This window comes from Letharia columbiana (genome assembly GCF_014066305.1).
Source record: "Letharia columbiana isolate WasteWater2 chromosome Unknown Sc0000044_s0, whole genome shotgun sequence".
Taxonomy (NCBI): Eukaryota; Fungi; Ascomycota; class Lecanoromycetes; order Lecanorales; family Parmeliaceae; genus Letharia; species Letharia columbiana.
The window spans coordinates 239,414-258,904 of NW_023501088.1; the positions used below are offsets into that span (position 1 = coordinate 239,414).

Sequence of the window (19,491 nt, forward strand, 5' to 3'; positions counted from 1 at the left end):
GAACGTTAAGATTTAGATTAAAGCTTATCATAATAGTATCTAATTCGATAAAATCTACGAATTTCTTATTATAGAATCTTCGATTCTTATTATTATATTACTTTAAAAAGCTTTTAAATATCGAGTAATATAATATATTCTATAGATCTTTCGAGAAGATATATACTTATCTTATATATCGAAAGAAAAGATATTTATAATACTTTAGAAAGTTTATAATAAAAGCGGTTATTAGACTAAGACTAATACCCTAGCAAGATTATATAACTACTACTAACCTAGGAAAGTATAAAATATTAAGAAATATATTACTAGGTATCTTAAGTGTGCTAAGTATAAATCGGCTATTAGATCTCAGCCTTTATATTCTATCAAAATTATATATCCTTTTCAATTTATAAAAATAGATTTTATAAATCTACTTAAAATTATTAAAGTAAAATCTACTTTTATACTTATAAAAGTCTACTATATAAGTAAATTTATAATTTTCTTTATTATTATCTCTACTAATATAGAGAACGTTATCTAATATCTTAAATTATTCTTTACTATATATAGAAAGCCTTATATCTATTATCTTAATCGCGATTAATATTTCTTTAATAATAAGTTAAAAGAATTCTTAAGATTTAAAGATATTATTATTATATATAGTTCTTCTAATACTTTTAAGAGTATAAGAATAATCGAAATCTATAATAAACTACTAAAAGTAGTACTTTATAAGGATTCCCTTTATACTAAATTAAAATAAGATCAGCGTCTACTAAAGACTAAAGATTTAATTAATATATAAGTTATTAAATATCTAGAAATCTCTTCTATTAGTATCCTCTTCGGACTACTATAAGAAGCTTCTACTAGTATATCTACCTTACGTATACTTTTTAAATATAATATTCCTACTTAGATTATAGAGCTAAAGAATTCTACTAGCTATACTTAAATTATATATTAATATTTTATTTATTAGATAAATCTTTATAATATAATTAAGTAATATTTAAATTAGTAGAAGAAGAATATAGTTTCTTAATATAATAAGAAAATTAAGTAAGTTATATATTATATTAGCGATTTAATTATATTATATTAAAAGAATATAGAAAAGCTAAAAGCCCGCTAAAGAGATTCGTTTCGAATAAGTAGATATAATAAATTCTATAGAAGATTCTTTACACTTATACAACTCAATAGCTAAAAAATTAGATATATATTTCACGAAGATTATCTCAAGAAATTCGTTACTCGTATAGACTACCTCCTAGATCTTATTATTCTCTTATTACTAGAATAGTAAACTACTTAATATCGCCGCTAGAAGCTTTTCTAAAGATATATACCTCTTATAGAAAGCTTTAGAATCTATACTTTCTCGGCGAAGAAGTTTATGCTTTCTTAGAAGTTTATACTTTCTCGAGAGTTTATACTTTCTTAGAAGTATATACGCTTACAGAAAACTTCAGGAATAGTGGCTTTATTTTATTCTTTTCTTTGGATGCAATACTATGCTAAACCTTTTTTTTTTAAAAAAAACTTTTTTTATATTTTTTTTTAATAATTTTAAAAAAAAAAAAAAATTTTTTTTTTTTTTTTTTGAAAAAAGTAAAAATGGGTTGTTTGTTGGTTCTTTTTTTTTTTTTTTATTTAATTTATTTTAATTAATAAGAAACCCCGGAAACCCCCCCCCCCCAAACCCAAAAAACTCCCCCCCCCCCCCCCCCCCCCACACTCTTCTTTTTTTTTCTTCCCTCCCCCCCCCCTCCCCCCCCCCCCTACACCCCCAAAACCCCTCTTCCCCTTTTTGCCGAAAAAAAAAAAAAAAACCAAAAAACCCCCCCCCCCCCCCCCCCCTTATTGAATTAAATAATAACTATTATTTTTTTTTACCATTTTTAAACATTTTTAAAAATATAATCTTTTAAAAACACCCCACACCCCCCTAATCCCCCTTTTGGGGTTTTTTATAGCCGACAAAAAGAGTGGCTTAATTTAAACCCACTTCTTTTCACCCACAACCCCCCTGCCCGGCCGGCGCCGCGCCCGCCCCCCCCCCCAAACCCAACCCCCTTAAAAACAAAACAAAAAAAATAGAACAACAAAAAAAAAAAAAAAAACAAAAAAAAATTGACAAAAAAAAACCCAAAAAAAAAAAAAAAAAAAAATCCCCATAATAATATTTTATTAAAAAAAAAAAAAAAAAAAACAAAAAGACAAAAAAAAAAAAAAAAAAAAAAAAAAAAACAGGTACCCAAACCCCCCCCCCAACCCCCCCAAACAAAAAAAAAAAAAAAAAAAAAAAAAAAAAAAAAAAAAAAAAAAAAAAAAAAAACAAAAAAAAAAAAATCAAAACAATTTGTTAATTTAGTTTCGGGGCCCAAACCCCATAGAAAAAAAAAAAAAAAATAAAAAAAAAAAAAAAAAAAAAAAAAAAAAAAAAAAAAAAAAAAACAAATAACTTCCTCCCCCCTTTCTTCCGTTTGAACGTGTACGGTTTGGAGGAAGCAAAGCAAAAAATATCCCAGTACGGGTTGTCGTGTCACACAGCAGAAAAGACACTCACGAAGGTGACAGAGCTATTGCTCTATCCCAACCTTGAGCTGCAATATAGATCGAGGAGTTCTTGGAGTCCGTTCCCGTCTCAGTACCTGACGAGCTTGACTGACGTTTGACCTTGTGCTAGAACATCCGTCATGCGTCACATGCTTCTTATCCTGTTCGCACTTGCTGCAGCGTCCATGGGCATCCGTCTTCCAGAAAGAAATCTCGCACAGCGTGACGACATGCTGAACACTGGTCCCGGCTGCATCTCTTACACAGACCCTAGCGCCCTCCTGCAAAACCAAAACACTGTAACCGAACAGTCCTCAGGGGGTAGCCCGGCGCTCAGTAAGCTCGATTTGACCACCTGTCTCAATGACTATGGGTGCGGGAGCTTTTCCAACAGCTGGAATGGCAGTGTATGCGGGGGCAGAGGGTGGTTCAAGGGGCCACCTGATAGTAAGACCAGTAATTCCGAATGCTATCAGGAATTAGCTCCTTGGGTCCTCCTGAATGGTATCGAGGAGGGAAACACCTATTACAAGGCTATGTTTGGGAAAGATTGTTACATGGGGTACAACGATCCGGACCCGGGTCCATCTTCTTAGTAGGAAAAAAGTGTTGAGAAATGTACAGCGTCATACAATTGGGTTTTGTTGCACCCGGATTCTGATGCTTCGCTACTCGACTGTGTACATAACTTATTAAACTTGTATCCAAACAATTGGATGACCAAGCCCATCAAGGCTATAATGCCGACATGTTGTTCGTCAAGATGGAAATGCGCTGGAGCGCTGTCAGGCACGGTTAGTGAACATTTAAATAAGAGAACGAGATTAGAAATGAACCATGACATTTTGAGTAGGGCATGAATTGAGACCCAACGCTAGAACTTGGCCAATGTGGCAATAAAAATTCGGCATCCGTCTCATGGTATCTTCGAGACGGATTGCCCATGGCAGGAGCTGGGCACCTGCAACTCGCTCTCCAGAAACATGATGAAACCCAATGACTGGAGACTACAAACCTCATCTATCTGTTTGCAAGAAGAACAAAAGAAGGCCAGCTCGTACGGAGCATCCGTTATCGTAAAGTTCCAGTCTAGAGCTAATCAAGATACCTCGCTCTGAGGGAAATGCAGCTTCCAATGAGAGCAACCTGAGACTCAACAATTGTTATGTAATTTCCAATCTAGGCATTCCCCCAACGGCGAAAAGGCGTGGACAGCAATCAGTTTTGCACGCCTCAGAACGATTGATCTACTACTCGTATCGGCTTCGTTTTTTGTTTTCAACGTCATTGTCAGGAGTTGTCGGAAAAATGGTCAGGAAAAATGGTACCTAGTCTAAGATCTTGAGAATAGAAAATCCTTCTTTTGAACGTCAAACTTGGACAAAACCGCGGGCGCGGAGTCGCTAGATGTGATGATGTTGAAATTGAAAAACGAGGCCGACAATTAGATCTCTCGTTGCTCACTAAGATTATCCTGTGATTCCCTGGAATGCAGCAGGGTGTCTGAGGAAGTCGACTTGAGTATTCTAACCCGACTAGATGCTTCATGGTGCAGGGCCACAATCTGGCTATGGGCTAGGACGGTGAGAAAATATGTGCTGGGGCGCGGGCTTCCCAGTAGTGAAAAGCTTGCCGAGTACTGGTTTTTGAATGTTTAATTTCAGGGAGACCCCCTAAAACCCCTCGGCTTTGGCTCTCCGTCTCCGAGGGCTTCTATCGGAGGGGCTGTCAAAGCAAGCTCGAAATTTGATTATTTTAGTGATATTTGATTGATTTCGAGCTTGCTTTGACAGCCCCTCCGATAGAAGCCCTCGGAGACGGAGAGCCCTTAAAGAGCTCCGAAGGGTTTAAGGGATTTTAAGGGGTCTAACCCTGAGAATCGAGAGAGATAGTTGATATACTCAGGGGGAGACCCCCTGAAACCCCCCTGACCCTCCGGGGGCTCTCCGAGGGCTCTCCGAGGGCTCCTGCCGGAGGGGCTCTTCTCGCAAGCTCGATAATTTGAATAAAAATCTTAGTTTTTAGTATATTTTTTACGAATACTTTATCAAATTTCGTCTTCGCTACTTTATTTGAAAGCGTATAATTAACTCTATAACTCTATAAATTTACTTTATTATCATTTATTACGTAACGTTAAAGGAATTAAATAGAATAAATTGATAAAGTTGATGTTCGAGGTTCAGCCTTATGGTGCTTCCTCTTTTGGACGTACCCGTGTTTAGAACGAAAATGAAGAAATAAGGTGTGTTTTAGACTAGAAATCGAGGAATTCGAGGATCTGATTGGTCACTAGCCTCTTAGCGTAGAAGCCATTTGGGATTTCAAGTCTTGAGCATTGAGAAAGCAAGCTTTCCAATAAAACTGGGTGAGTCTGATTGGTCAACTTGGGATTTGAGCTAAGCCCGTTTGAACAAGGCTGCGCGGAGGTTTCCGCTCTTGAAATCGGACCTAGGTACTCAGGTACTTTGCAACCCTCAAACCAATAGTCTTACATGCGTCATTGTTGACTTTGAATCCCAGTGTCCCTCCCTCCCAGTCATCTTCACGGTACCTGAGCTCCACGGGATCGAGGAAGATGACACAGCCGGCCCAGAACCAAGATGCGACTACGGGAGAGGAGATCGCAAGCACAACAGTCCCCCCAAAAGGCACACTTCCCGAACGGAACGCATGTACTCCCCCCAGATCCTCGCTTTACGTACCTTCTGCTGACCTGTGTTTGCAGTCAGTGACCTTATGTCTCCCAAAAAACCTCCTCCTTCAAAGAAAGTGCCCCCGTTGGACACTCCTCACTCTGACCCAGCTCGAACAACAACCTTCCTGGGCCGCGACGGTCTAGGCGCCTATATTGCTTCCCCTGCTTCCTTCCCTACTTCAAGGGTTATATACCATGATGAGAAATGGGTCGTAATCAATGACCTCTTTCCTAAATCCTCCGTTCACATTCTGCTCCTACCACGCGACGCTTCAAAACAGCTGCTGCACCCTTTTGAAGCTTTTAGGGATCTGGACTTCTTGAAAGACGTGCAAGCCGAGGTGCAGAAGCTACGAAGACTGGCAGCGAAAGAATTGCACCGACGCTACAGCAAGTATTCCGCTCTTGATCAAAAGCGCCAGAAAGCTATTGATGCTTTAGACGGAGACAGCGATGGCGAATCCCGACATCTGCCCATCGGACGTGATTGGTCACAGTCAGTCATCTCCGGTATACATGTCGGTCCTAGCATGAATCACCTGCACATCCACATCCTATCCGTCGACAGGCATAGCGAATGTATGAAACATAAGAAGCATTACAACAGCTTCTCAACGCCCTTCCTGATCGATGTCGAAGACTTTCCGTTGGATAGACAGGACAGGAGAAGACATCCGAGCAAGGAACGCTATATGGAACGCGACTTGAAGTGTTGGAGATGTGGCAAGGTGTTCGGGAATAAATTCTCAAGATTAAAGGAACATCTCGACGAGGAGTTTGAGGAGTGGAAGAGAGAATAGGGGAAAGGAACAGCATGCTGGCAACTGGCGCCGAAGCGAAACGCATTGCATTGCTAAGTTTGTGTGCATTTATTGGGGCTGAGCTGGTGGAACGGTCTCCCAATCATAGAGGCAGTAAAATACACATCTTCGTCGCTACCGAGCTCTAGAGCATGGAGCCTTTCTACCATACGTAGCATGCCAAACTCGTACACATTTTGTACACTGATGGTCCATGTTGTGACCTCTCAAATACCGCAGTCTTCGGGCGGAGTCTAGGTCGTTGCTCGGTCAAGACAGAAACATCCTATTCAGGCTGCTTGCTCCTGCTCTTGGGTCTCCCACTACTCTTGATTTTCTGAGCCTGAGGCCTGTTGATGTGGTGCGCAGGGATCCAGCTTTCATCATACGCTTTCGCGCTAGAAGTAACCGCAGGTCCATCGGCTCCCACAACAGAAACCTGATCCGCGGGATCAACTTTCTTCGACTGGCCAGATGATTTCTTGGCCCGTTCACCGCCTTTTCCTCCGCGACGCTTCTGTGGGAAGAGGGTGCTGATCCAGGTGCTGTATATGAAGTAGCATGTGCCTCCAAAGGCGGCACCGAGGAATAGGTAGAGAAAGACGCTACAAGATGTCAGCGTCGAACATCCCCGAGGTATCAAAACAACAGGTAGGTGATACTAACATTTGTGGATCGAAGATGCTAGTATCGGGCTCGACAATGCTGACGGTCTCGTTGAACGCCGGCAGAGTGTATGGAGTCCCTTCGCTATCGGTGACCACAGCCGCCAGATTGAGTTTCAAGTCCTGTGGCTGAAGCTCCGTAGCAAAACTGTAGCTGATGCTCTCGCTCTGGCCAGCGGGAATCTCCACATTGTACCTCGTGGTCGTCAGGTTACGGACAATTTGTGGGCCCTGTTGAGGAAATGCAGTAGTCCAAAGACTGCCTCCAATGAAGGCGACGCTGACGGGTTCTGGCTCTTGGTTGGAAAAAGAGAGGAGAGCTTGGGTCGGGTGACCGTTGACTAGCTTGATGCCGAAAATCTCCGACGAGGGAAATGACGTCGAGATCTTGACAGCTATGCTAGGGGAGGTGGATGGGTTTTCGACTTCTTCATCTGCCTGTCCGAGAAGTTAGCTTGCGACCAGGTGGCTTCTGGCAAGAAGCGTACATCTTGTGCAAAGGCGCCACTGAATCGTAACGCGAGCAACGCAACTGTAGCCAGAGAGGCGTATCCCATGATGTTGGAAGGTATGTGGAGCAAAAAGCTGTTTTTGCAACTGTCCAAAATTGAAGAAAAAAGGTCGCTTCATTGGCGTGCAAGGGCCGATTTCTTTTTCGATGATTACATAAGCGAAGCTAGCACCAGCCCTATCAAATTCACGTCTCGTTATGTACGCGCTGAAACTATTTATGCAGGTATCCTGTTTCTTCCACAACACCATCTCTCCCGCTCTCTTGAATCATTCAAAAGGTTTGCCATCTTTCACACAATCAATCTCGGCCTTTGTACTCTTCATCTCCTCAATCTCTTTCCGTTAATCTAAGGGGCCTGCCACCCATTTTCTTGACGGCTTCACAACATGGCCACCGAGGGGAACATCGCTCTTCGGCAGCGATACGACCTTTTGAAGGGCGCAGAACACCATAAAAACGCTCTCATCGAGGAACTTTTACGCCGTCTAGATGAACTTACTGAGGATTTTCACCAAGAAAAGCTGGATCATGCCCGGGAATCTCACTTTAATCGTGAAGTTCAGCTCCAAGAAATCCAGTTGCGAGACGAGCTGCGTAAATACAAAGCTCTCATGGTAAGGGCGAATGCCATTCTCTGATGCATATAGCATGGGGTGCAATCCGAAAAGGATAACAATTCTGACCATTCACAGGACCGGGATGCTTTTATCCTGGTACTAATAGATGGTGATGGCATGATTTTTGACGATAGACTTGTTCAAATTGGCGAGGCTGGGGGACGAGAAGCCGCTGGTCTGCTCTGGAACGCGGTCATGGACCATTTCCAAACCGACACAGACTTACCATCCGACGTTAAAATTGTCACAAGGATATATGCCAATCTGAAAGGCCTTGGCGATGTCTGCAAAAGGTCAGGTATATTAACTACGTCGTCCGCGATTGAGGACTTTGCGCGAGGATTTACCGGAAGCAAGCAATTATTCGACTTTGTGGATGTTGGTGTTGGTAAGCCAAACCTTTGAGCTACTCTCTTTCAAACTCGAGCATGTATCCGGGTTGCAATGCATATTTCGGGAGTGTCATGCTCTTTAGGAGTTTAATGGCTCAGTAGTTGTGTCGAAAGGGGATACTGATCCAGACATCTTGTAGGTAAAGACCGTGCTGATGACAAAATATCTGGTGAGTTCCAATTACGATCGTCAGCTCGAGTGGCTCACAATTCTCCAGAAATCTTCAAGCTTCATCTCTACGACTCTCACTGCCGGCGCATTCTCTTTGGATGTTCCCACGATAACGGCTACGCTCGATTACTGGAGGATGTTCCTGATAAACCAATTCGCGATCAGATTACCCTTTTGGAAGGCGTTCCATTTGAAAGAGAGCTATTCCAGCTGAAATCAACCTATCGTACAACAAGATTCGAGGGACTGTTCCGTGCTACAAAAATCAACGTTTACAATCAACAGTATCCTCAGCCCCCGGGGTTACCACCGCCTCAAGTGCAGCTAACAGCGGGATTACCCCCCTACCAGTCACCATATCAACCGGGCATTGCACGTACAATCTCCGCATCGCCCTCGGCGCCACTGAATCCAGCGGCTCCCACATGGGCTTCCGCCGCAATGACGGCGCCTTCCCAAATGGCTTCACCCCCCCCCACGCCTCAGCCAACTGCAAATGTCACCAAGCAAGTGCTTCGCAACCGCTACGGCCAGCGGATCGACACTATCATGTCCTACGATCCAAATGAAGTCAAGCGCATCAAAAAACTCAAGATGTGTAACGTCCGTAAGTAGATCACTGAAGTTCGCATAATTGTCATCATTGGTAGTTGGACGCTTCCACCTTCAACCGCCCTGAATTTGATCTCGAACTTCGGTTCTATGCTGAAGGGGAACGCTGACTCGGTGATCTCCAGACTTTTTACGAGGTGATTGTCCTTACGACCCATGTACCCACGATCATTTCTACAAACCCAACAAGAACGAGATGGCGACGCTCAAGTATGTAAGTCGTATGACGCCTTGCAAATTTGGTAGCGAGTGTGATGATCTGAAGTGCATATACGGGCATCGATGCCCCAACGATGTCGAAGGTATGTACCCGGTCTCCTTCAACCTTACCTTTTTTGAAAAATTTCCAATTATTGCAGTCCGCGTGCTAACCTGGGGCCATAATGTAGGAAAGAAGGATTGTCGTTGGGGTGAGAATTGCCGCTTTGAGAGGGAGTTGCATGGGCTCGATAGGGCCGTTGTCAAGACTCTGAAAGTAGGAAAGTAGGATACCGCCAGATGGCGGTCATATCGACTTGACGCGGTGTGGTACACAAACACATGTGCTCTCAAGTCACATATCGGCAACCAGATAGTATGCGCTTCTGGCAGGTTCCATTTTCACTGAAAAGAAGCAGTCATGGTAGTGGGATTAGCGTTTTTAAATCACATAATGGCTAACGGGAACAACATGCCCTCCTGGCACATTAATATTTCACTATGGAGGAGCAGTCATAGTAGCGAGAATAGCAGCTTCATCAGATTGGGTATAATACGATCCATAGCTAAGCCATCAAATCAAGACCCTTGGAAGTGGCATTCAGATCAAGAAATCGTGCAAGGTCCTCATCTTCTCTCGCATACTCAAGACTCGGCTCAGGAAATGGTGCACCCAAACATCCTCCATCTTCTCTCCCAAACTCGGTCTTGCCCACGTTCGTCTCCACTTTCATCTTCACCCTCGCTGGCATTTTCCTCCGTAATCCGTTGCGTTCTCTTCTTCACGCCATATTCTTTGAGGCAGCATTGGAACGGTTTCATCCTCGGCGCTGCAACCTTCCTGGGGGATGGCGAATTGCCATCGACTTGCTTGAGAGCCGTTGCATTGCGGGTTTTTCGCTCTTCGAGATCACCCCATAAGAGGAACAATCTCTCACGCAAGGTATCTAGAGCGGTGGGCGATTTGCGAAGGCTAGGAGTGAGGATGAAATTTTAGCCATGGCGTTGAAAGCGAGTAGCAAAGATACTCACTCCTCTGCTTCAAGCTTCAGTAGACCCTCTGCATCTTGGCCGGTTACATAAACTTCAATGTTTACTTTCTCCTGGTGTCTAGCGCCTAGGGCATCCTCCAGCACCAAACCAAACCTCCATTCCCACTGTGCATCCTCCGCTTCAGATCTGTCATCCAGGTCGTTACTTTGCTGGTCACTACCGCTTTCGCTGCATTCATCTTCGGATAGAATGGCGTACTCTGAGGCTCTCGGACGAGGAACGGCGAAATCAACAAGACTAGGGGGGAAGAAGTCAATGACACGGACTGTAGCACGTGAGTTGATGTTCTGAAAGGGTAAGGTGTATGGTGCTCCGTTCGGCGGGGTGTTAGCGTGCTTATCAAGCGAGATAATAGAGGACACAGGCCGCGGGGCTATGAGATGGTGTGCGCATCTGACTGCTTGGCCAGTACATCAGCCAAGATCTTTCGCCCAACCAATCCCTGCTTACCATTACTGTTCAGCTCTTGCTTTTGGGGTGGTGAGCGATGGTCAAGTGTATGCTTCTTTTTGAAATGGCGATTTCTGTCCTCTCTTACGTCGTTTTCCTTCTCACTCTGGTCTTCCTCACCCTGGTTTTGTGACCTACCGAGCTGCTTACTCTCTTGCTTCCGCTTCTTCCTGGCCTGGTGCTTTGACAGAGGTTTGTCATCCTCCATGCCTTTCCGCTTAAGTGCCTTGGTCTGGTGAGCAAAATCCTCCACCTTGTTGTTGAACTTCTTCCAGTAGTCCCGCTTGCGCCGGAGCACATCTTTGACGCGTTCATCATCATCATTGTTTTTCAGTACGGTCACATCAATGCGTTCAGGATATCGCCTATCTGCATGGAGGTTTCCTTCGACTTTGGCGTCCTTGCTGAACTTGATGTGCACATTTCGAATGTGAACGAAGTCATTCTCCTTGATGTGTTGCTGGCCAAAATGCGCGTTGTTGTCCCACAGAGTCACGGTCAGGGTCATTTTCCCATAAGGCCCCTTCCATTTATTGTTCGCCAAGTTGGCTGCGGTATAGTTGTACTCGTCTCCTTCCCGGCCAGATCCATTTCCATCATCGGGTTCTGGATAGTTCCAGAGCAGGCAATTTGCCGTGTAATCTGTGATGTATAGTTCGACGCGCCCGTTGCTTGGATACAGCTTGACAACTTGTCCGACGAGATTATAGAATGTATCAACCTTCACATCCTTGACGAGGGAGAACTTGTCCCTTATCTGCACGGTCGATGGAGTATCAAGTAATGGTTTTAAAGCTGATCCGGTAGGTGGAGAATACGAGGCAGTGAATGTGCTTCTGTTGCAGGAATTACAAAGACTGATGGCATAGTGCATTTCAGACAGAGCAGGAGCAAGACCACGAGCCTCTTTGATGTTCTTGAGCTGCACAGGAGTTAATGGTGGTTTTGCTGGGATTGAATCTGCCGGAAAGACCACCCAAGACGTTCTCCGAGTCGACAGACCTATGGTCATTCCGCACCACTCCTTGATTTTGATACCTCGTAGAAGGACTATATCGCCAGTCCCCCTGATCGCAGGCATCTCGCTCGCCAATGGCCTGAAGAAGCGAACTTTGAGGCCGTTATCGCAGACACCAGCGTAAGACGAGTCGACTATTGAGAATGAAGACATCCAATCGGTGCCTCGTGATATGCAGGGCGTGAGGAAGTCGGTAACCACGCCCATCAGACTGACTTCAGCGTTTACTCGGCCCAATGCAGAATTGATGTCCAGGTAGCCTCGAGGGATAGGCGAAGACATAGCTGCTAGGCCCACTCCCAGGTATCACTAAGGCTTGATCGAAGTCTCTAGTCGTTTCTTCTATTCTTTTAAAAGATATCGAGTGGAAGGAAATACCAATGAATACAAAACAACAAACACATAACGCGTTTTGAATCAGTATCACATTACGTGTCTTATGTTTTGCGTCAAGTCAGTCAGTGTGACTGAGCACCACCAATTTTGAGCTCCGGTGAAACCAATAACAACTAGGTATTAATATTTAATTTTCGTTAAGACTCAAAATGTTATGGTACAGTAAGTATTCCCAATTCCTCTCTCACGCGTCAAACCGATCCACGTGTTTTGGAGAGGACCGCGCTAGTTAGATACGCTAGTCTGAGCCAAGCCTTAAGTCCCAGGAAAATCTGACCAGTACATACGTTAACATACAGAGTACGAGGAGTACCTTACTTTATTGATTGGATTGGAAGAGCACGAGACCTCCGGTGCTTCTTCGTTTGTCTTCCTTCTTCAACCTTCATCTCTCGCATTATCGCCCTCTTCTGCTCCAACTTGATTCTCATTTCAAGTCGAGGCTCAGCTCGAATAATGCTGCTTGCTCCAAGATGTCGAACAAGCTCACGGATGGCTCCGCGAAATAGCCATCCATCATGCTCTCCCATGGTGCCAGCAATGAGTGAAGCATCGAAACGCCGCCCTGTTTAGTATTCTCTTTCCACCTCTTCGGACGAGAGCTTTTTATGATTGCCGGGCTTGAGGATCTACGTCATACCTCGCCTTCTACCCCGCCAATTCCTCCCCGCAATGTGGAGACAAATTATTACCAGCCCTTCATGCAAATATTCGATCGGATGAAAGAATGTCGTCTCTAGACAGTCGTACAAGCAACCTTTTCCCATACTCGATCAATTGTTCCAGAGCTCAATATGTCTTCCACCACCATGAAGGCTGTTCATTATGAGAAGCCCTTCCAAGTCAGCGTTCGAGAAGTGCCCCTGCCAAAGATCGAACATCCAGACGATGCAATCATTAAAGTAACTACAGCTGGTAAGAGTCCACGATACTAGCAGGAACAGGACACTGACATCCAGTGCTAGCAATTTGCGGCTCAGACCTGCACATGTACCAAGGACGAACAGCTGCAGAGGCAGGCCTTATCTTCGGTAGGATCGTGGGCTTCCATAAAGCGCTATAGCTGTTCGATATCGAAGACCCGTCTACGAGCCAATTGGCTGACAACCGCGCGATTTGTTTCTCTAGGACATGAGAATATGGGTATCATCTCAGAGGTTGGTAGCGGTGTAACGCTACTGAGGAAGGGTGATAGGGTGGTCCTGCCCTTTAATGTCGCTGACGGCCGCTGCTTGAATTGTGAAGAGGGTAATACCGCATTCTGTACCGGTGTCAACCCTGGTTTCGCTGGAGGAGGTACGCATTCCTTTACCGTTTTTGGTCCTCTGACTAATCTAAAGTCATCAGCTTATGGGTATGTTGCAATGGGCCCTTATGCTGGAGGTCAGGTATAATTTCCCTGCTCAGGTTCTGCTACAGCTTTCCAAACTGTATGCACAATTTGATGATGACGCTGATCTGTCAATTACCATAGGCACAATACCTACGCATCCCCTTCGCCGACTTCAATGCCCTCCCTCTCCCTCCAGGCACTGCGCACGAAGCCTCGTTCGCTCTTCTCGCGGACATTTTTCCAACGGGTTGGCATGGTATTACACTCTCAAATTTTAAGCCCGGAGAAGCGATCGCGGTCTTCGGTGCGGGGCCGGTGGGCTTGATGGCGGCCTACAGCGCCTTTCTTCGGGGTGCTTCCAGAATCTACGTCGTTGACAAGGTTCCAGAGCGCCTTGCTGCCGCAAAGAAAATACCTGGTTGCACACCTGTTGACTTCAGCGCGGGTGAGGATGCGGTGGATGTGATTATAAGGAAGAATGACGGGAAGATGGTGGATAGATCAATAGACGCGGTGGGATATCAGGCTGTAGGTTCTGGGAAAGAGGCAGGAGAGGTCCCGAATGTAGTGCTTGAGCAATGCATCAAAGTAACGAGGCCGACTGGAGGCATAGGTGTACCAGGGCTGTACGTGCCTAGTGATCCAGGGGCGGTGGATGAGAAGAGTTCTCAAGGAATGATGTTAATGAGTTTTGGCAAGTTGTTCGAGAAGGTCAGTCTACCTTGGTTTGTTCTCGGGCTCCTTTTTTCCTTTTCTTTTTTGGAAAGTGGCTGTGCCTGCATGATGTTAATCGAGGGACATTTTCAGGGCCTTACAATTGGCACCGGTCAATGCAACGTCAAGAAATACAATCGATATTTGCGCGATATGATCATCTCTGGGCGAGCAGACCCAAGCTTCGTTGTTTCGCACGAGATCGGCATTGATGAGGCTCCCAAGGCTTACGAGAAGTTTGACAAGAGAGTTGAAGGCTACACGAAGGTCCTGATACATCCAAACGGACCTCTTTAGGTCTGACATTTGGCAAAGAGGAGCATCCTCCGGGCCGTGATGCGGCGGGTGCTTGTTTGTGTGCTACTTTATGCAAAAGTACTAGCGAACTAGTGGCTTTTCGGAGGCAGACAGGAAGGATAACAATGTACAATAGGAAATCGCAGCGCTTTGTTAACCAACATGTAAGTTAGCTGTTGGGAAAGTGACGACTTGTATTCAAACCTCGCGATCTTTCGTTGAGCCCAAGGACGCGCCGCCTGAAAGAATGGCTGTTGTAACAGTAAGAGCTCAGCCTCAAGGATTGGATTGGATTGTATCTAACTTAACTGTACATCATGCTCTAGCTGGAAGACACCAATGCCGGGCCGTAGAAGATTTGAGGTCATGTGATGCGGGCTGCTAGTGGATCTCAGGCGCAAAGTCGCGCCAAGGAATATCGACACGCCATCCTGCGCACGCGATTGTTTGTACATTTCCCCTTCCAGAGTCAAAATTGCTAGATGCCTGTCAGATCATCAAGCATGGAGCTGTCCGATCCTGCAACACCTGATACAAGCCTTGACATGAGTAGCACGGTGAATCGCAGGAAATCCGGGCGTGCAACTCAGAAGCCCGTCCTGCTCAACAAAGATCCCAATATCTCCCAGGTCAGCACTGGGAACAGCGGCAAGAGAAAGCGCGCAGATCCACCAGCCCAGGACGCGGCGGACTCCAGCGACACCGATTCCGAGGACGAAGACAGTGACGAGGAAAGCGACCCAGACGAAGAAGAACTGAAGGAAAGGAGGAGGAAGGCACCGAGACCGAAGAAGGCGCCCAGCAAGTCTGTCGCCAAGAAGCCGAGGACAGGCCCTGCTTTGACTACAAGTCTGGCCGTGCGACCAGCGATCAATGGGATCAAGAAAATTGCGAGACTCAAACAACCACGAGCGCGTCCTGTGAAAAATGCCGAAGACAATGGCACTGGACTGTACTGTTAGTGGACAGACCATGCAAGATCCTGTACATAGGCTAACAATGTCATAGACGAGGTTTTCTCCCAAGGCCACACCTTAGATGCTGTTGCGGCAGATTGGATTGCGCGATGGGACCAGAACAACGCGGAAGCTATGTGCGACATGATCAACTTTGTCATAAAATGTGCTGGATGCAATAGCGAGGTTGACGTTCACGATATTGAAGACCAAGACAACGCTCCCAGCAAGCTCGGCGATATTCAGGAAGAATACCACGCACTTAAACCCGCAGATTATCCATTGATATCTAAGGCCAAGGGCAACGCCGCCTTTCGCTCTACATTGTCCGGCTTCTTTGTAACCCTCATTTCGACTTGCCACGCAGCAGGCCTCTTGTACAGCGATTTGGCGATCCTTGAGAACATCGAGGTATGGGTACACACAATGTCGTCCTCCACTCTTCGACCTTTCCGGCACACTGCGACTGTCATAGCCCTCACCATTGGAAGTACGCTTTGTACCGTCGCAGCAGATATTGCCGACAATGCAGCGAAGACGATGAGGCAGAAGGAAGGCGAGCAAAAGAAGAAGAGCGTGAACAAGGAGCGTGTCAAGGCTTTGGAAGCAAAGATTGCAGAGGGAGACAGACGGCGCGCTCAGGTGCTAGATAGTATGAAAGATTTATTCGATGCTGTCTTCATTCACCGATATCGAGATGTCGACCCAAAAATACGCCTTGAATGCGTTACGGCCTTGGGAAATTGGATCACCACACTTCCAGATGTTTACTTCGACGGCATGCATTTACGCTATTTAGGATGGGTCTTGTCCGACATTTCTACGCCGACCCGAGCAGAAGTAGTCAAGCAGCTTGGAAAGCTGTTCAAGAACAAGGACAACACGCCTCGGCTCCGCACGTTCACTGAGAAATTTCGCTCGCGAATAGTCGAGATGGCCGTTCGGGATTCAGAAGTCAGCATCAGGGCATCTACCGTGGAGCTGCTAGACATGATCCGGAAGACTGGGCTATTAGAACCAGACGATATCGATATTGTTGGGAGGCTGATTTTCGACACGGAGCCTCGCGTTCGTAAAGCGGTCGCCGGCTTCTTTGCTGAGAACATCAACGACTTGTATGAAACTACATTCGAAGACTTAGGTGGCGAGGAAGGTCTCGCTGACATTCTTGGGGAAGAAGTCGAAGACGACTTTGACATACCAAGATCAAGCTGGCTGAAGCTGAAATGCGTTGCAGAGGCGTTGCAATCTTACGACGCCGAAGATAATGAGCAGGATTCAGCATCGAGTGAAGCCGCTGGTGGCGGCGGTCTGATCGCAACCGGTGTGGACTCTCGATATGCGTTGGCAGCTCGCACTATATGTGATGGTATCTCTATTGCAAGGGAATGGGAAGTTTTGGCAGGGTATCTCCTCTTCGACCTCTCCAGTACGGATCAACCCTCGAAAGGCGCCGATGCGACATTAGAATCCCGTTGTAAGCTGAATGAGAAGGAAACAATACTTCTCCTCGAAATCCTTAATGTGGCGGTCAAAGCCAGACTTAGCGAGGCTGTTGAAGCTGAGACCGACAAAAAGGGCCACAAGACGAAAGCACTGAAGGAACAGTCTCGAGGGATCCAAGAAAGTACTGCGCTACATTTGGCCAAAGCGTTGCCTCAACTACTAAAGAAATTTGGTACAAACCCTGGTACAGCTTCCGCAGTTCTACGACTGGGACAGGTCTTGAATTTAGAGATATTCCAAGAGCTACGTCAAGATTCAACAAAATATGCTTCGCTTCTGGATGACATCAACAAACAATTCCTCACCCATACGGACCGAGGCGTCCTTGCAGAAGCTAGCACCGCTCTTCTCCACGCTCGTAGATTCGAGGATTTGGAAGAGGTCACGGAAAGCAAAGTACAGGATCTATGGGATGATACGGTTGGTACCTTGCGGGCATTAATGAGTTCCCGGGAGGACGACAACTTATCAGAACTCTGCAGCACCGTTCGACGGATAGCAAACTTAGCCAGCATCTCCGACTGTGTGGCTGTGTTGGATATGGAAGGAAGTTTAGCATCGAAAAAGAAAGCAAGCCATCAGACGACCGCAAGCCCGTTGGATCTTCTCATGGAATTGATCCGTGATCCCGAGCTAGATAACGGAGCTGGTGAAGAAGCCGACGAGACATTAATTGGCGCCACAAAGGCGCTGCTGTTCTACACCATGTGGACCGTACGCTCGCTTCAAACCGCCATTTCTTCGGGCACCGCCGTACCAAAATTTCCCGACATCGCTCTGTTCGCTCAAAGCCTTGAAACACTCGTCGACAGTCGCCCCGCTGCCTCCCCTGTTCGTCTGGCGGCTGTCGGCACCTTGCTCGATCTTTACACTCTTTTCGCTACGTTCCGTCATGTACAAATCCCACCCAACTACCAGAATGCCGACGATATCCAGTCTCTTATTCGACATATTCCAACGTCCGCCGAATCTCTCATCTTGTCGACTTACACAGCCCTCGAGAAATCTTTCGCCAAGAAATCTCGCCGCACACTGGAAGCTGCGCCTGACGATGATCTCGCCTCTGATCCAGAGGATAGCTCGGATGACGAGGATGAAGACGACCCAAGTCATGCTCAACAGGATACCTTGATTGCCGAGAAACGGCTGTGTGAGATAGCGGGCAAGATGGTGCTTGCGATTGTTGGTCGCATTCTCGATCACGAAGGTCCGAACAAGGGCAAAATCAAAGAGCGTCTACAGCGCAACAAGGGGAAGCTCGGTAGCAATTTCAAAGAGGTGTTGGCCTATCTGGAGGGACCGAAGCCGAAGGGCAAGAAGAGAGCTCCTGCGAAAAGAGGGGGGAAGAAGGTGGTCAAACCTGTGGAGATCGAGGACGAAGACGAGGAGAGTGGGGAAGAAAGGCAAGTGGAGGAGGGAGGGGAGGAAGATTTGAGGGAGAAGGAGCTCGTGGAGGATCGGATTGTGGATCCTGATGAGGAGAGTGCTGAAGAAGAAACTGCAAGGGCAGGTGCGGATGAGGTCGAAGATGACAATGTCATGGGCGATTAATCATTCATACCATTGTGTGATTTTTTTTGAACAATTTTTTCCGGTGGTATGATTGTTCTACACGCTGGGATAGATATCCAACACTCTGTTTGTCCATATGAGTGGCGCTTATACACGAGACAGGGAAGCAAGGAGTCCGCCTATGGCGGTTGTCGTCTGGCATGTTCAGGTATGACAGGATGTTACTCTTTTGCAATTTGTATGTAAGTTACACATTCCGTCGAGCTCTTTTGCAGACGTCGAAGCTTGAATAATCATCAGATGTTACTACTGGTTGCACGGATATGCAGGAACAGATCCCGGCACTATGGGAACGAATCTCCTCCAATCTTCGCGCCACCAGCCGTTGCCGGGTTTCAGATCGGTGGTCTGGACTCCTGGTCCGTGGATTGTTGATAAGCGCACCTCTCTCCATCGTTAAGCGCTTCTATACGCGACATTGGACCTTCGAATGTGTCTGAAATCGCTACGCTGGTTTTCAGCGAAGTACCTGAGAGTACCAAAGGGAGTATCCCAGGTACCCCGGAGAGTAGCCTAAGGTGCCTCAAAAGTACCTCTCGAGAGTTGGAATATTAAATTTAGAGAGTACTAAATCGCAAAAAGATTTGTTTGTCGTAGTTCAGCCGTCGTCCGCCGTACTAGATTCCTATTTCGCCCGCCTTGCCTTTCATCTGTCTCTGCCGTGGATTGTTGATAAGCGCACCTCTCCCCCTTTTAAAGCCCTTCCACACGAAGAAAATTTTTAAAAACTACGCTGGTTTTCAGCGAAGGCGGGGGGCAGTTTATCCTTTGTGCCAGCTAATTTACTTGACAGCTTTAAGATGCATGGACCAGGAGGTGTGCGCCGACGATTACATGCTTCAGAAGGACCATGTCCTTGTCGGCTCATCTCCTCGTGGTTTCAACATGCCGCCGCCCTCCTTCCCTCGTGCTTGATGGTACTTTCTCACGCTTCATGTGCCTATGTGAGGGGCTCGCCTCCCGTGAGAATGG

General features: G+C 46.2%; 6 protein-coding genes across 6 annotated transcripts; 4 read left to right on the forward strand and 2 right to left on the reverse strand.

The window, feature by feature from the left end:
- Window positions 1–5,134: 5,134 nt before the first annotated feature.
- HO173_009929 (uncharacterized protein) lies at window positions 5,135–6,054 on the forward strand (the record flags this gene model as incomplete). Its single annotated transcript, XM_037311816.1, has 2 exons — window positions 5,135–5,231; window positions 5,285–6,054. The coding sequence occupies 2 exons, from the start codon at window positions 5,135–5,137 to the stop codon at window positions 6,052–6,054; spliced, it is 867 nt and encodes a 288-aa protein (XP_037161278.1).
- Window positions 6,055–6,340: 286 nt separating this feature from the next.
- HO173_009930 (uncharacterized protein) lies at window positions 6,341–7,276 on the reverse strand (the record flags this gene model as incomplete). Its single annotated transcript, XM_037311817.1, has 3 exons — window positions 6,341–6,659; window positions 6,721–7,157; window positions 7,208–7,276. The coding sequence occupies 3 exons, from the start codon at window positions 7,274–7,276 to the stop codon at window positions 6,341–6,343; spliced, it is 825 nt and encodes a 274-aa protein (XP_037161279.1).
- Window positions 7,277–7,619: 343 nt separating this feature from the next.
- HO173_009931 (uncharacterized protein) lies at window positions 7,620–9,513 on the forward strand (the record flags this gene model as incomplete). Its single annotated transcript, XM_037311818.1, has 6 exons — window positions 7,620–7,847; window positions 7,926–8,238; window positions 8,383–8,412; window positions 8,461–9,021; window positions 9,152–9,328; window positions 9,416–9,513. The coding sequence occupies 6 exons, from the start codon at window positions 7,620–7,622 to the stop codon at window positions 9,511–9,513; spliced, it is 1,407 nt and encodes a 468-aa protein (XP_037161280.1).
- Window positions 9,514–9,881: 368 nt separating this feature from the next.
- HO173_009932 (uncharacterized protein) lies at window positions 9,882–12,027 on the reverse strand (the record flags this gene model as incomplete). Its single annotated transcript, XM_037311819.1, has 3 exons — window positions 9,882–10,197; window positions 10,257–10,674; window positions 10,728–12,027. The coding sequence occupies 3 exons, from the start codon at window positions 12,025–12,027 to the stop codon at window positions 9,882–9,884; spliced, it is 2,034 nt and encodes a 677-aa protein (XP_037161281.1).
- A 908-nt stretch (window positions 12,028–12,935) lies between these two features.
- Window positions 12,936–14,485, forward strand: HO173_009933 (uncharacterized protein; the record flags this gene model as incomplete). Its single annotated transcript, XM_037311820.1, has 6 exons — window positions 12,936–13,056; window positions 13,107–13,172; window positions 13,270–13,437; window positions 13,489–13,529; window positions 13,616–14,185; window positions 14,282–14,485. 6 exons carry the CDS (start codon window positions 12,936–12,938, stop codon window positions 14,483–14,485), a joined length of 1,170 nt encoding a protein of 389 aa, XP_037161282.1.
- A 503-nt stretch (window positions 14,486–14,988) lies between these two features.
- On the forward strand, window positions 14,989–18,498 carry HO173_009934 (uncharacterized protein; the record flags this gene model as incomplete). Its single annotated transcript, XM_037311821.1, has 2 exons — window positions 14,989–15,442; window positions 15,494–18,498. 2 exons carry the CDS (start codon window positions 14,989–14,991, stop codon window positions 18,496–18,498), a joined length of 3,459 nt encoding a protein of 1,152 aa, XP_037161283.1.
- Window positions 18,499–19,491: the final 993 nt, after the last annotated feature.